Source organism: Scyliorhinus torazame, chromosome 13, assembly GCF_047496885.1.
Source record: "Scyliorhinus torazame isolate Kashiwa2021f chromosome 13, sScyTor2.1, whole genome shotgun sequence".
Taxonomy (NCBI): Eukaryota; Metazoa; Chordata; class Chondrichthyes; order Carcharhiniformes; family Scyliorhinidae; genus Scyliorhinus; species Scyliorhinus torazame.
In genome coordinates, this window is record NC_092719.1 from 163,490,215 (window position 1) to 163,506,628 (window position 16,414).

Below are 16,414 nucleotides of genomic sequence, written 5' to 3' on the forward strand. Positions count from 1 at the left end.
TGCCATGATGGATCATCGCCTTTTGTAGAAGGCCCACAACTGATAGAAGGCCCACACTATAATAGTTACTCCTGGAAACTCGCCTCCTCACCGTCCGTCTATCACTGAACAAGTTAACTTAAGAGTTTACAATCCCCTCCATGATGTCTTCCCACTTTGAATCTGAATTCTCTCCAGCTGTGTGTGTCATTCCATATTCTTCATTTTCTGACTTTTGACCTTTGTATCTTTGCCTTTCCCTCCCGCTGCATATTCAGTGACAGAGATTTCAACCTTCTTAGTCCTGCGCTCTCAATCTTATTACCCCTGTTACCACATACAAAGCCCTCCATAAAACTATCTTTTTACTACACCTGATTGCCTCCACAAAATCATCACCAACTACTGCTTGGTGTCCATTCGCACCTTGGGATGTTTTGGAACATGGAAATTGTCATTTTAACAGTGCAATACAAATCAAATTTAATCTGTAAATAGCAAAAGCATTGAAATTTTAGACCGGGTGCATTGATCCCAGCATTGATACTGTCTCTGAAACTTTATTTCCTGCTCTCATATATTTATCCAATTCTGCCTGGACTGTACGCTGTATGCAGAACAGTACTTTTCACTGTACGTTGGTAAACGTGACAATAAATTTAAATCAATTCCATGTCAACATTTTCCATGATAAATTCTTATGTCCACATTTTTAAAAAATATATTTTTATTGGTGTTTTCCAATTTTTATAGCATAACACCTCATGTGTATCTGGTATTTACAAACAAGTTTACGTCTTATTTACAATGGTTTTTACATGAGGTCATCCCCCTCTTCCTCCTCCTCCTCCCCTCCCCTTCCCTCGTTGATAGTTTAGTTCCCCTCTTAGTGTTGCCGTCTACCCTGGGCACCCCGTATTGTGCTCCGCTTTTTTCTGCTGGGGCTTTTAGTTTTTATTGTTGGGAGGGGGGCTTATGTCCACATTTATAACGAACATTGACTATGGAACATTGTGAATACTGTAATTACATTCTCCCTCCAGTGGCCATGCCAAAGTACTTCAACTTTGATCGTCGGCCTGCAGGAGAATCGTTAAGTGCTCTGCTGCCTAAATTGCAAGCAGTTTTGACAATTATCTATAAAGCATATTATAAAAATAAGGAAAGAACATATGACTTTAAAATGAAGATCAAATAATAGCTGCACATTCCCTCCTGCCCCTTTAATTCCACTTCTATTTCAAGATTACATTTGGTCTTTACTCACTCCTTGCAACACAATGGGAAATAAGCTAACAACATATTAAAGTTCTTGCACCTAGCACATTTTTCTTGTTAGCATCAGTTACTTCTTTGTCACACTTCAGCCATCACACTTCAGATATCACCTTTCCATTATATGCTCATACTCATGCAAAACGCCACAGAAGATCTGTTCACTCCATAAATTATTATTGTTTCAAGAATTAATTTGATGCCTTTCTAGAGGTGACGAAATGTGTTGTATTGGAAGAATGTAAGTGTATGGATTGGCTTGTGAAAAAGTGCAGGACTGTTGGGTGAGCTTCTGCCTTCTGTGGGCTAACCTCATTCAGTTGCAACTGTCCAAGTATAGATGCAATGCACTTGAGGTGTTAATAAAACTATTGAATAGGTATATTGTATAGAAGGCCATTGAAGCACATTGGACCGGTGGTGTTTACTGCAGGGTAGGCTGGTTTAATCCTCAATCTTAGCCATGCTGCTGAGGAAAGACGGTATCAAATGTCAGAAACCAAACTATAACTGGAAGAAAAGACAACGAGTCACCAAGTCTCTATTGATGTGCCTGCTAGTAGCTAAGAGTAGGTTAGTTGGTGGTTCCTGTGAGGACACAGGAAACAGCAGAAAATCAGGGCAACAAGGATTTAATAAAACAGAATGAGAGGAAACCTATAGTAAAAAGAACTGAATAACAAAATATATGTTTATAAAGCATTAATGAGCGCTGATTTCATTCTCCAACATGTATAATATAACTAATCAGTTATTCACACGTACCTTCCTGTGCCGGGTAATGGAACTAGATGCTGCTGATTCATGGTTCAATTCAGTTCTAGCCATTCCCTCCCTTGCCTGTAATCTATGCACGATTGCATTAAAATGAATTAACTGCAGATAGTCTATAGTTTTCAGAGAAAAAAGAAAGACTTACAATTATAGAATGCCATTCCCAAAGCACTTTACAGTCAATGAAAGGCTTTTGAACCGTAGTCAGTGTTGTCAAGCAGGAAAAGCAGCAGCCAATTTGTGCACAGCAGGCTCCCACAAACAGCAATGCAATAATGACCAGTTAATCCATTTGAGCGAGGTTAATTGAGGGATAAGTAATGGCCTGAACTGCCTACCGCCATTGCTCTTGTTCAAAATAGTGCCCTGGGATCTTGCATGTCCAACTGAGAGAGGTTTAACGTCTCATCCAATTGGTTTAACGTCTCACCCAAAAGGCAGCACCTTTGGCAGTGTAGCACTCCCTCAGTGCTGCACAGGTGTGCCATCCTTGATTTTGTCCTCAAGGATTGGTATTGTTCTGACACAGAGGTGAGAGTGCCAACAACTGAACCACAGCTGGCAAAAAGACTTTGCAAGAATTTAGGGTAAGTTTTTAAAAATCATAAAATTAATTATAAGCTTCTCAAGAGTACTTGAATAATGGGGGAAAATTAAATTACCAACCACTTGAAAAATGGGCAGCTCACCATTAAATGCCCGATGAGGGCCATGGCACCTATTTTCCCCCTGAAACAAGTTTTAGGCAGGCCTGCAGGTGGGAGGGAGTTTATTTAATATGTAAATACAGGTTCAATGCTATTTTCCATTACGCTCTGCCATATTTCTACAACAAATTAATGCCTCATCCTCCCTCTGGAAATAATTCCTCTGAGTTATTTCCCTATTCCTATCCTATTTTCCCTGTTTCCTGACTCCTGACGTTTTTTGCATTATTCACTTACGAGATGTTGACATCGCATTTATTGCCTATCCCGAGTTGCTTTTCAGAAGGTGGTATTGAGCTGCCTCTGGAACTGCTGCAGCACCTGTGGTGGAGGTACACCCATAGTGCTGTTATGGAGAGGAAATCCCCATCCCACCCCAGTTGATTTGTTTGCTTTGTTTCAAAAAGCCACAACCCTGTGGAATTTCAAATAGAAAATTGGTAAATTGTGTATACTGTCCTTTTACGATACCATCCTGTCGAGACTCCAGGAAAAGAATGGAATGGATTGGCCCGACCAAGTGCAGCCTCACGTTTCATGTGGGTCAGGCTGCTTGACTGTTGATTTTGTGAGTAAACTATTGAAAGTCCCAATGGAAAAATTGGACTGAGCTCCCCTTTAAACATTTCATTGATGTCAAGCTGTTCAGACAACACCAACTTTAAAGACCATGGGGGTTTCTCCATCCTGCCGCACCAGATTTCTGATGTGGCACACTGTCTGGATTCTCCGTTTCGTCGGTTGGTCAATGGGGTTTCCCATTTTGGGGCAGTCCCACGCCGTCGAGAAACCCCCGGGCTGCTGGCAAAACGGAGAATCCCGACGGCGGAGAAATTATTCAGACACTTAAATGTGGTTAAAAATCAGTGCTAATAATGTAAAAGAAGTCCTTAATATGCTAAGTAAGTGGTTCACAGTTCACAGTTACGAAAGTCTGTTGAACAAGTGCCAATAGCCAATATATGTGTCGCACAGGTTTTATAACCTGCAATATGGAGAATTGTCCATATATTTCAGTGCATCTTATACATTGGATTCCATTACTATGTTTTTTAAAAAAAAGTATTTCCAAACTTTTTTAACAAAGTGTTTTTTAACAAACCTTTGGTTTGTGTATGAGCAAAGATCTTTTGGGATGAGTGTCTCAAAAGTGGTGATAGCTATGTGAATCCAGGCAAATGCAGTTCCTGAAATGTTTCAAAGGTATATTCATTGTATTAATGTCTGCTGATTTAGGAATGCAAATGTGTATACTCTTCTCATAATTGTTAAATAATTTACCGTCTAGGTTTGGAGGGTGGTCGATCATTCTTTAATGCAGTTAAAGAAGGAGACACTGTGATCTTTGCCAGCGATGATGAACAGGACCGCATCCTTTGGGTTCAGGCAATGTACCGTGCAACTGGTCAATCCCACAAGCCTATTCCTCCAACTCAAGTCCAAAAACTTAATGCCAAGGGAGGAAATGTACCCCAGTTGGATGCTCCCATCTCCCAGTTTTGTAAGTTATTAACCATATTTTCTGTGAAATTGCATGTTGCATGAGTTAATTGTACTTCTTTTGATAATAAAACTTAATGGGCACAAAGCTAAGATATTTGTCTAAATGCTACTCTAATACAGAATGGGCTTTCCATGTCCCTCAGGTATTTTTTAGAATGTGTGACTATAATAATATTTAAGATGAAAGTTTAGGGTAAGAAAACTACTTGAATTATGTTTTTGGTGCTTATAGAGGAAGCATACTTTGAGGAAAAACCCCATAACCATAAATGTTATGAAGGAGATTACCTGAAGCTTTCATTGGTGTCACTTAGTTACCAGTTGTTGCTCCATTTTATGCTTTCAAACCTGATTGGCAGTGGATATTTTGGGTATAACTCCAACTTCTATGATATCAACTTCTGTCGATCTTTCTTTTCGAAATTCGCGCTGACAATTTTTCTTATACTCTTATATTTACCTTTAAGCAAAGGTTTCAATATCTTCCCTACCACTAACTGGTCTATATTTCACGAGGTTCGTTTTACCTTTCTTTTTGAAAGTTGACATTACATTTACTGTCTTCAGTCCTCGAATACACTTCAGTTAATTGAGGTTTTATATATCAATGCTAATGTCTCTACTATTTTCTCTCTGGTTTATTTGGGTAATTTTGTGAGGGGCATGAAGAATCCAGCACAAGTTGAAGGATAGAAAGAAATAACATTTATTTACAATAACATATAGATACAACAACAGCAGCAGCAACTTCCTTGCTGCTCACTCTCCTCTAGCCGGTTCCAAACTGGCCAGCTTTATTTATGCAGGGAATCTGCTAATGATTTCTCCGCCCCCCTCATTGGGGAAGCTTATTCTCCCAAAGGATTGTGGGATTGCCATTAGTTCCCAGCCAGTGGTAAGCAGGCAGGATTTAACAGGTAACTACAGTGCAATTTATCTGGACTTGAAGTTTTTTCCTTCTTAAGTTCTGGCCCTGGGTGAATCAATAATTGGAAGCATATATTAAGATAGACACAAGCAGATCAATTAAATAATTTTAAAGGATTTTCTTTGCAGAGAGACGTGTTAGATTATGGAACTTGCTGCCATATGGAACGGTTGGAGCAGATGGTATTGATGCATGTAAGGGGAGGATTGATACTTACATGAGGGAGAAGGGAAAGAGGATATGGGGGCAGGGAATGGGTAATTAAACTAGGAGAAGACTTGTGTGGGTGATAAACATCAGTAGAATCTGGATACTATACTATCAAATAGTGAGGGAATTAAGGAACATGGGGATAGCACAGGAAGGTGAAATTGAGATAGAAGATAAGCCTTTGATAAAAGACTGAATGGTATACCCCCGATTCTGATTATGGTTCTATGTTCCTCCTTCTAAGCCTATTCAGTGAAAACATAAGCAAAGGCTTGATTTCCACAGAGTCGTGGCCTTATGCCAAATGGTACCAGGATCCCAAATCCAGGAGACCCACCGCCATTTTCAACAGATCCTATTTTTTGCCGGTAAGGGAAAGGGGCCAGGATGTGATTCACACATGTAAGAAGCCCAAATTCAGCAGGGTCATTTGAACTCAGTGCTGAGTTCAAACAAACCCCATTTTCGTTTCAACATAATTTCTCACAGAAGCCGGGTAAGTGCTCTGGAACTGTCAAGCTGCAAAGTTATTTCAATCTCATGCGCTTTAAACAGCCTGTCTGTGTCACTGAGTTTTAAAAAATGGTGCGTACGATTTAAATCGCTATTTGTTGGGACAACCCTACCAGCTATCATTACAGCATTATTACTGCTTGACAGTTTCCAAAACCGATCATTGTCTCTGCAAGGTGTCCTAAATTCATAGTTTGATTGACAGCTCCAAGAGGTTAATAGGGATTAGCTGTCTTTGATGTGGAATTATGAATATAAATGTTTGTTTTTATGAGGGATTACGAATTTGAGGGGGTTTAAATGTATTGAATGGGCTTGTATCAACGAGAGTGTCTTTGAATATAGTGGGGTCTTTACTAGATGCTTAGAACTTTATTTTATTTAATCTCAGCATGGCTCCTGAGGTCTAAACATGGTGGATATTGGGTGAGTTGGCATGGAGGGTGTAAGGGAAAGGGGTGGTGATTGGGGGACATATGTTGACATGAGTTGGCACTAAGTTGGCATAGGGGTTATAACGGACTACGGGGATGGGTGGGGGTCATGGGTTGGCACTAGGGTTGCTAATTTTGGTTGGACATATTCCGGGAGACATGAGGGAAAATCCCTAGAAGTGATGCCATGGAAAGCCGATGGATTGGCATGCAATCTATTTAAAAAACAATTTTTATCATTTTTCAAAGCAGCTTCCTTGAAATATTTCTGATATTTCAATGCAGGAAATGGTGGCAATGTTTCAATCCTATGGAGAGTAAAAGTGTACAAAGGGGTCACACATGGACAGATACAATTAAATCAATATGCTCTGTATTGGGGAAAAAATATTCCTCTCTAACCTATGAGTTTCTGTTACTTTCCACGGATTTCTGATGCAATTTTGAACCCGCTTCTTACTCCCAGTTGTAACCTTTGTCATCCTGCCATCAAGCAAGGCACCAAAGGTGCAGGTGCCATACATGTCAGCTACCTGCATTTCACAGCCACAAACAAAAACAGAAGAAAGTTTCACTCGCTTCCCCTCCACCCCTCGCCGCTGATGCTGTGGTGCATGATGATGTCATCACGCACATGCATATGTTGGATACTGGAAAACAAAGAAGCAGGCACACTCCAATCTCCAAGAATGCTTTCGTTGGCCACTGGGGTATTGATGTCGATTGTGGTAGACTCCCAGCATTCTGGGCGAGTTTGCAATGCTAATTGGCGCCAAGTTGGCATATGGGCTACGAGGTGCTGTGGGGATCAGCGGATGGGGCATTGGTTTGGGATGAAGTTCCAGAGAACTGAGGCTGGCCTTTTAACCAGCCTGCCTCAGCATTTAGCAGCCCCTGTGTTTGCCTCTAAACTGTTTCTGGGGATGGACATCCCGACTTTATCCTGCACCTGTCCCCTCTGCGCCCCCTCGAACAAAGATCCCACCATTCAGGGCACGATTTCCCAAGGTGGGTGTGACTAGCTCGAATATTTCCTGACTGTGCACCTGCCTTGGCAGTAACTGTTAAATATCTTTCCCATTTCAGATTTCAGTGTCAGATCCTGACATTCATTAAACTGTAAGCTTATGATGTTAGAAGAAAGGAGTTTGATGCAAAAAGCCTGATTGATTAACTTGTAAAGCAGAAAATGGAGCAATAAGAGGCACCAACAAGTAGATATGTATCCCCTTGTACACATTTGTATATGGAGAAAATCTTTAGAGTATACTCCCCCAATAAATAATGTAATCGCTGTAAATGGTAATATATGTACCTTAATGAGAAAAAGCTGATGGCCTAGAAATTGGATCACGCTGCACTGTTTTACAAGTGTAAATTGGCACCAAGTTTCTAATATGGCAGGTGGCATGTCTGTGCTCTTTCTACTCTGAAAGTACAGTCTGGGTTGATTCCAATAGCTAAATAAGCATTCCACTTTGCAGCCACACCTGGAACCTCAAACCAGGACATGGACAGCACTACCTGTGGCTATCAATGTCACAGTAGCCCACATTTTTAACATAAATATCCGCCAGTTTTCTGAGCACCATTATTTCAGGGAGATCCCAAAGGCACTGTGTGAGCTGCCATTAAAACATCATCTGTCAGCAGAGACTCCAGCCTGACTTGTTTATACAGCTAACCACTTCTTTATCATCAGACTGAATGGTCTCCATGCACCAAGCAAAATCTTTACAAGGCATTGAGCATGGATGTACTGACAGGCTCTACAGTGCACCTTGGATTTCCTTGTGTTTGCCCGTCAACGTTCTTTGGTTTGTCCATTAATGTTCTTTGGTCGACCAAGCCCTTAAAGTCAGTATTGAATTTTCTCCAGAGAACTAGTGTGTGATCTCACACTCTGCCACCATTGGCACCCGTGGCCTCCTATCCCTTTGCCCTAGGTCCTTTAGATTGTGGCCAGTAAGCCATCAATTAAAGACGACTCTTCTAATTAAGGTAAGCATGGTGCCTGTCTCTCAGCTGCTACTTGCAAGGGTAAGATATTGCACCTTCGAGAAGGCTGGCATCTTGTTCCTGAAGTGACACCAGCATCTCAACTCTTTCAGCACCTGAAAGAGCGAATAGTGGCTTCTGGATGCAGTTGAAAATTTCATTGGAGAATGTGTAGGGTGAAATAGAAGTAAGAAAGGGAAAAGTTGATAAGGTAAGAAGAAACCCTGTGCAACACTTCCTCTATTGTCACTCACCAAAGTGAGAAACCACCGCGGGTAACGTTTTGTAGGCATGTTCAGCCTCCTCCAGTCACCACCATCTTTCTTGTGTGTGACCATTTCCTGCAAGAGGTAAGGATGTGTTTTGACCTTGTGAGCTGCTTCACAACTCTCCCTGCCATGGTCATATAATTTGCACGTTGTATGCAAGATATGAAGTGTCGGGAAGTGTCGGAAAGCAAGAACAGAACAAGGTGGATTCTGGTGCAGTGATTGTAAGAGAGTGTTGAAAAGCAGGGGAGGGAGGTGTTGTGAGTAGTGGGGCTGCAAATGATGCATGTGCGATGAGAGAAGTTATGTGAGAAGTAAAGTTTTTACCTTGACAATTCTGGTCAGGCCATTAAACTTTTACCAGTATTTCAGCCAACTATGCTGAAAGCTAAGCTCCTGACAATGAGCTCCCCAGAGACGTCTTCAAACTGGCAGCAGAGGTGTTACCTTGAGGGCTTACTTTCCCAGTGGAGACCAGGATCGCCTTCCTCCTGTTCACTGCCTTGACCAGGGGCCTCAACACTGCATTCACAGACCTGGGTGCCCTCCCAGTGTCTCTTGCAGCCTTTTGTGCACATGCATAATTTCTTTGCTGTCTGCAGCCAACGCAAACTTTCCCTATAAAAGGTGCTGGCTGCTTTTAATTTGTACCAAACTCACAATTTTGTCACTTCATCCCCCCCCCCCATATAAATTTAGGTCCCACATGGACCCACATCAACAGCCCCCCGAAGCAACAGTTTGCAGGTGTGATCAAATTTCTAGGCCAATATGCCAACAATTTGAACTGTTGATTTCAAAATCACAGGAAGACAATACCCAACATTGCAAAAAGAAAATAAGAAAAATGATGTTACTATTCGAGATAAGTTCAACTGCATTGCTAGGCAGTATTATTCGGTTTATATATATGACCTTCAGGTTTAATAGACATTAAATTATCCTAGATTAAAATAATAGATCCTGCTATTCATGCAAACTAACATTACAAGTTTAAATGTATGTTTTGGGACAAAGAGTTTTATGAAAAATATTCAACTGTTCATTTTATGTAACAGTTGGAAGATCAACTGAGTGCTTACTTATTTAACTCACGTTTGGGTACCTGCAGTTTTTGAGGGAAATTGTGCAACACAATAGCTCAAAATCAGTAATACTTTTGTTGAAGCTTTAATAGGTAATTGCAAGAACAGTTTTCAGAGAAATATTGGGTGGGATTCTCCGTCCAACTGGTGTGGCACGCCCCTGCCGGCAGCAGGATTCTCTGTCCAGGCCAACGGGGTTTCCCATTGTGGGCACCCCCACGCCATCGGGAAATCCACAGGCATGCTGCTGGCAAAACGGAGGATCCCGCCGACGGAGAATCCAGCCCATTTTGTATGAAAAAAATTAGATTTCATACATATTTAAACATTTTGCCACTGTTCAGAATTTAACATTTTTAAAATTGCCTTCTGAAGATGATTGATATTTATTAGTAGGTAAAATGTTTCACTTAATTTGGAGCTTAACAGTTATCCATAAAGATTGGCAGCATGATAATATTTTGTCTGTTAACCCTTTGACTCCCATAATGAAAGGAGATGGAACATCCACAAGATTAGGTCCTTATTTGCAGAGAACTCACTGACCACTTTCTTGCTCAAAGCATTGTTGTGTAGTGAGCATTTTTGGTATGAAAGTGTGCAATGATTTTTTTTATAATGCCTTTCTGATGGAATACCTAAGGGACATGCTTACACAAAAATAGGCTTTAATAAATGTATGCAGCCAACCATACCCCAGTCAGAGGTTTGAAAAGGAGGCAGTTCAACACACAAGCATTTGATAACCTTTGTAGACCAGGAAAGAATTTGCTGTAAAATATTTTGGAACCTGTACTTGAACTAAGATTGTGCAATAATATACGCTGGTCGTAGAATTTCTTGATAATCCACTGTGGGATGTTTTTAAATAACCTTACAGTAATAATCCTAACACAAATCCTCCAGTGTGAATATTATTATGTAGTGATGGCACAGAGTGGCCTGGCACATGGTGCCAGATTAAAATGAACTCCAAACTGAATACATTTGTTACACTGAAATTAGTATTATATATGATAATATATATAACTGATAACTCTGAGCATCTGTGAAGCAATATTCTACCCAAGGTTTTTTGTTTGCTGCCCTGGCTTTTGACATTATCTGAATACTTGAACTAGTTCACTTGGCCATTGTCTTTCAATCATTTCTGTTATTCATTATTCTCAATGGAAACCATGCCTCTGCACCATTTACTCTTCTATGCCCCTATATTCAATAGCTTCAACATTAGGTTCTGCCTCAAGCAATTACTTTCTAAAGCTGTTGAAGGGGCCAGTTAGATGCTTAATTTAAGTATATAATATTAATTTAAGTAATTGATATAACAGTTATACTTTGAGAGTGAAAGTTATAAAAGAAAGATCAAGCAAATCATGTGGAAAATATATATCACATGTATTGATCGTGCATGTCAATTGTAACTGTGCTGAGAATCTGAACACATGGAAAATGTTGGTCAGACAGTATCTGTGGAACGAACAAACAACTTTCCATGTTTGGTGTAAGACTATTCTTCAGAACTGAAATCTAGGAGCTGGACAGTTTATTTATATGAAGTAGAGGAAGAAAATAGATGTTCTTACTTAAACATGGACAAACACAGAAAGGAATCTAGAGAAATACAGTAAGATACTCAAGAAACAAAGGATGATGCCTGATCATGATTATGGGACAGGACCCTCACTCCCCACCCAGATGCCATATCCTGGACAGGACCCCTTGTCCTCCCCCTTCTGCTTTCTAATGAGATGGTTCTCTCCGCAGCATCACTATTCTGTCTTCCACCACTCCGATTTGTCTATATCTTTCTCAGGACACCTTCCTTTGCAAATGTAGGTGATAAAAAATCTTCCCATTCGGTTCTTCCCGGGTGGTTATCCAGTGTCCTGAACACTGTTCCCATGGGAGTCAGCAACTTACGCAGACTCGCTCTATTCAAACATATCAGCACGGTAACACAGTGGGTAGCACTGTTGCTTCATAGCGCCAGGGTCCCAGGTTCGATTTCCACTTGGGTCACTGTCTGTGCGGAGTCTGCACGTTCTCCCTGTTTCGCGTGAGTTTTCTCCTGGTGCTCCGGATTCCTCCCACAAGTCCTGAAAGACGTGCTTGTTAGGTGAATTGGACATTCTGAATTCTCCCTCCGTGTACCCGAACAGGCGCCAGAATATGGCAATTAGGGGTTTTTCACAGTAACTTCATTGCAGTGTTAATGTAAGCTTACTTGTGACAATAAAAATTATTATTATTATCATATCATACTAGTTACTTACAATTGGTCTCCTCTGCATTGAGGAAAATTTGGTGGTTTCTGCATCGAGCAAAACAAATGAAAATTAGCTACCTTTGTTCCGTGCTCAAGTGAGCTTGTAAGCTTCCTACACCTCGTCATGTTAACTGCTCCTTGCATTCCCACTCTGTCCCCTGTTATTGATCTTGGGCATTCCTAAGAAGCTCACAGCAAGTTTCAAGAACAATATTGTATCTTTTTTCCAAGCATCCTGCAACCCTCTGGTCTGAACATCAATTGCAATGGATTCACAGTTGAGCTTTACCATTGTTTGCAAACCTATCTTCATTTGGTGAATACTGCCTATTTTCACCTCTGTAACATCATCCTATTCCACCCCTGCTCAGTTTGTTGATGCTAAATCCCTCATGCATGCCTTTGTTACCTCTAGAATTGACAATTACAATGCACCTCTGGCTGGCTTCCCACTTTCTACCCTCCACAAACTTGACATCATGCAAAACCCTTCTGCCAGTGTCTTAACACCATTCACCCATCACCCCAATGTCTATATTGGCTCAGTTCAAAAACACTTCAAGTTTTAAAATTCTCATTCTGGTTTTGAAATCTCTCCATGTCCTTGTCCAAGAGATATATCTGTTTCTTAAATTCTGGCTACTTTTTGGTCATCATGCTTATCTGCCAAGGTGCAAGCCTCTGGAATGTACTCTCTAAATCTTTTGACATCACTATCTCCTCCTTACCGCTGTATCCAAGCTGTTGGTCATCTGCCCTAATATCTCCGTATCGGGCTCATTGTCAAGTTTCGTTTGATAACGCTCCTGTGAAGCACTTTTGGACATATTATTATGTTAAAGGGACCATATAAATACAATTTTTTGTTGTTGATATCCGACCCCAAGTTTTCTGTTTTTCACATTTCTCAGGCTACCATTTCCTTAGCCATTTATCTTTGCTTACAACTGTACACATGCTTCTGTCCTTTACTTAACTGTGATGGCAATTCAATCACTCCGCTCTGCGTATGTTTTTGGGAAAGTTTATTCATATATGTTTTTCTGTTCTTCCTCTTGTTTTACCGTTCTAAAGAAACATCTACACCAAAAAAATAGACATATCCATTTTCTCTACCGATGCATTATATTTTCAGAGACTTTTGCTGTTATCAGAAGCAGTGCATGTTAGATTCAAGTATTTTTTGTACATTATTGCCTGCAATATGTAGGCCCTAGAATCCTTTGCACAATTTATGTGTTGCCAGTTATAACTCTTACTTTACTAGCCTTGTTGGACCATATGGCCCATGGCATGCACCCACATGAGAGTAAATAGTGTTGCTGTGTTTTGATCTTAACAGTGGATTTTCATGAAATGTGTTTAATGCCCTTTCGACGGAGCACTAAACACATACATTTGCTTCATATTTTAAATATGTAAATAAAAGATTTAAACTGTAACCTAAATGAAAAAGTCATGGTGAAAGAGCATCTTCAGAGATCAACAAGCAATTACTGCACATAACCATCATCAAAAATGATCATTATGTTTTGTGTTAGACTCTGTGTGACCTTTTTTGAATACATATTCAGCCAGCTGTCTACTTTTCCTGTTTATTTAATGATAATTAAATTCCTGCATGTAGGCATATTTCACCTTAAAGAAATCTGTTTCAAATGACATCTGTTGTGTTACTAACATACAGATATATAGTACAGTTGAAGGGTTTCATGCTGCCAATTAGTCATATTTAATGAAACAAGAAAAAGTTGCATCATTGCAAAAATATTTTACATTGAGTTTTGTTTGCTGCTCTTCATAGTTTATCAAAAGTTTCCGTGTTGATATCTGGCCTCCTTTGCAATGTGCTGTCTGAATGTAATAGGCAGTCCATACTCAAAACGTACAGTAATTTGTTTAAAATTCTGGTATTTTACATTATTGTTGAATTCGGTTTAGGTCAGTTCAATGACAATTCCACAGCAGTAGAAATTATGTTGAGCAATTAGTCACTTACCAACTGGACGTCTTCCATGTTTACGTATTGTATATGCAAATTTAATCTGTATGATATAAAATTTCATGGTGATTTTAACCACAAGAGAAGTGTTTTGCTAGATGTTCTGTTGTCTTTTCTTTTTGTTATCTTTTTCTTTGCTTGAACCCTAGTACTTTGAATGACACTACCTGCTGCTAGGTTAGGGCTCCTATCTGCTTTCCTCAGCCTTGTTGCTAGTCTTTATGTTGTTCTGGTTTGTTCCTTCTTACCCTGCTAACTTCTAGCTGGACTAAAGGGTAAGTGCTTCCCTGTAGCTGGCACAGGTCAGATAATCAGCACTGATTATCTGACAAATGCAATGTGTTTTTTCTTCTCAAATCTATCATGTTTAGAATTCTGTAGTTATTATTCATATTTCCTGAATTTAGGTTTGACATGAAAGCTTCCATACTGCAAATCCAGATGCATGCGGTATTTGCATAATTGCCCTCTCTCTGGCTTTTATATTGTAGTCAAAGGCTCCTCTTAGTAAGACTTAGATATTTCTTAACATTTTCTAACCTCCATGCAATATAAACATGAATTAACATGACAAAAAAGATGTCAGTAATATATTTGTTCAATTATCTCTACAGCTAATTGACTGTGTAATGCTTGAAAACAGATTGCCTTGCACAATGATATCATAATGCCTGTTACTTCACAGCAATGATTAGCACCACTGTGGTAATTATAGTCTACTGCCAGGATAAGCACAACAAATAAACTCCACATTTATATACAGCTCCGGTTTACTGTATTCTTTCCATACTTATCAAGCAACATGTGTTGTATCACATGAATATTAGTATGTAAAGTGTTACAATGCATGTGGAAATAGAGGTATTATGACATTGCTACAAAATAAGCTTTCACTGAGCATTATACTGCATCAAAACTATTTAAATAATACCAATTTTCTTGAATTGGTAGTTGTCGTTCAAAAATATCATAAATTTCAATTCCTATTGGATCATTAATTTTATCCATGAAAAAAGCTTGAAATATGACTTTCCATTTATATTGAAAAAATACATTTTGTTAAAAAGACATCATTTTGTTACATTTCGTCAATGATGTCTATTACAGCTTTTTAAGTAAAGCTAGAACATCAAGCCTTAAGAAAATTTAGTTTTGCAAGTTACTGCATGGAGTTTAGTTAATGAAGGTTAAACCCATAGGAGACAATAGCAAAGGTTGTGGGAGTTGGCAAATATGTATTTGGAGTATTCCGAATGCAAAACCGAGGAGTAGGTGTTGCCATCCCTCCTTATCATGAAAAATACTCCTGTTTACTCATAGACTTACCGTTGAATAACAGGCAGAAAATTCCAGCATTTAAGACAGATCTTATTTGTTTCTGTTTGATGCCTGACAAATATTCTGTATTTTGTTTTCTTTTGCTGTAGTGCATTTTGGTGGAAATACAAGGTAATTGTGAAACTCTAAGTGGTGCATCAGACTCCCCTGAGTGATAATGAAAAATGCAAAGCAGTATCCATGTATTTGCACCAAACTTTGTTGCTATCCTATTAGAATGATTTGGTAGTTTTGTATGCTTTAAATGCTACATATTTTATCATCAATACACTGCTGTAATATTTTTAGTATTTTCAAATTGCAATTGCTACATTTGAGGAATGCAGTACCACAATCTAGTAAATTTAATCAATGCACTTAATTTGCATGTTTTTTTCTTAACTGCAGTCCACTATAAGCCACTTACTTTGAAGGTACCAATCAAATGCATGAGTGACTAATTTAGAATTTTACAAATTCATATAATTCAATTTTTATTGATACTTGTGAATTAAGGAAGGATATAAAATAACTTTTACTCAAAATATAGATCAATATTAAATAACCAGTCAGTGCCCTGTCTGTGTCTAACTTTGAAAACTGCTATCTATCTGATCTGCGTCACATTTTTAAAAATATTTTTTTATTGTTTACTTAAAGCAAAGTGCTTGAAAATCCTTAAAGGATCCAACTGAAAATATATAATTAGCGTTTTCTGGGCCACTAGGAAATGATGGTGTCCTGCAGTATGCCCGTCATGTTCTTGTTATATGCCTTTATCAGAATGCTGAGATGTGACAAGGGGAATGTCATCCAGGCCAACAAAACAGATACTGTATTTTAATAAGAAAATCAGAAATATGCCACAGCATTTGTGTTTAATTTTTTTATTTGTTTGATTAATTAATAAATCTCTAACTATGATGGTGAAAGTAAAAAGGTACGTATCATTGATATTTACATTTTAAAATGCTTAAAATAATGTAGATCAGTTTCTCATTAGAGCATTAGACCCCACAGAACATTCTCGCAGCTAGTATCTGCAAATGGATAGCTGCCATCAATCATTGCCATTTCTTCTTTTCACTTCTCCAGCTGAGGTTGACTAGTGTCATTGTTTGTTATTGTCCAAAACAGATCTTCATTCTTTT

At 39.1% G+C, this 16,414-nt stretch overlaps 1 protein-coding gene across 1 annotated transcript in view; it reads left to right on the forward strand.

The window, feature by feature from the left end:
- Positions 1-16,414, forward strand: part of LOC140387636 (calcium-dependent secretion activator 1-like) — a 591,860-nt gene that overhangs the window by 337,123 nt on the left and 238,323 nt on the right. The window contains exon 7 of the mRNA XM_072470831.1: positions 4,024-4,236. Coding sequence (XP_072326932.1) covers positions 4,024-4,236 — 213 coding nt within the window. The remainder of the gene's footprint in view (positions 1-4,023; positions 4,237-16,414) is intronic.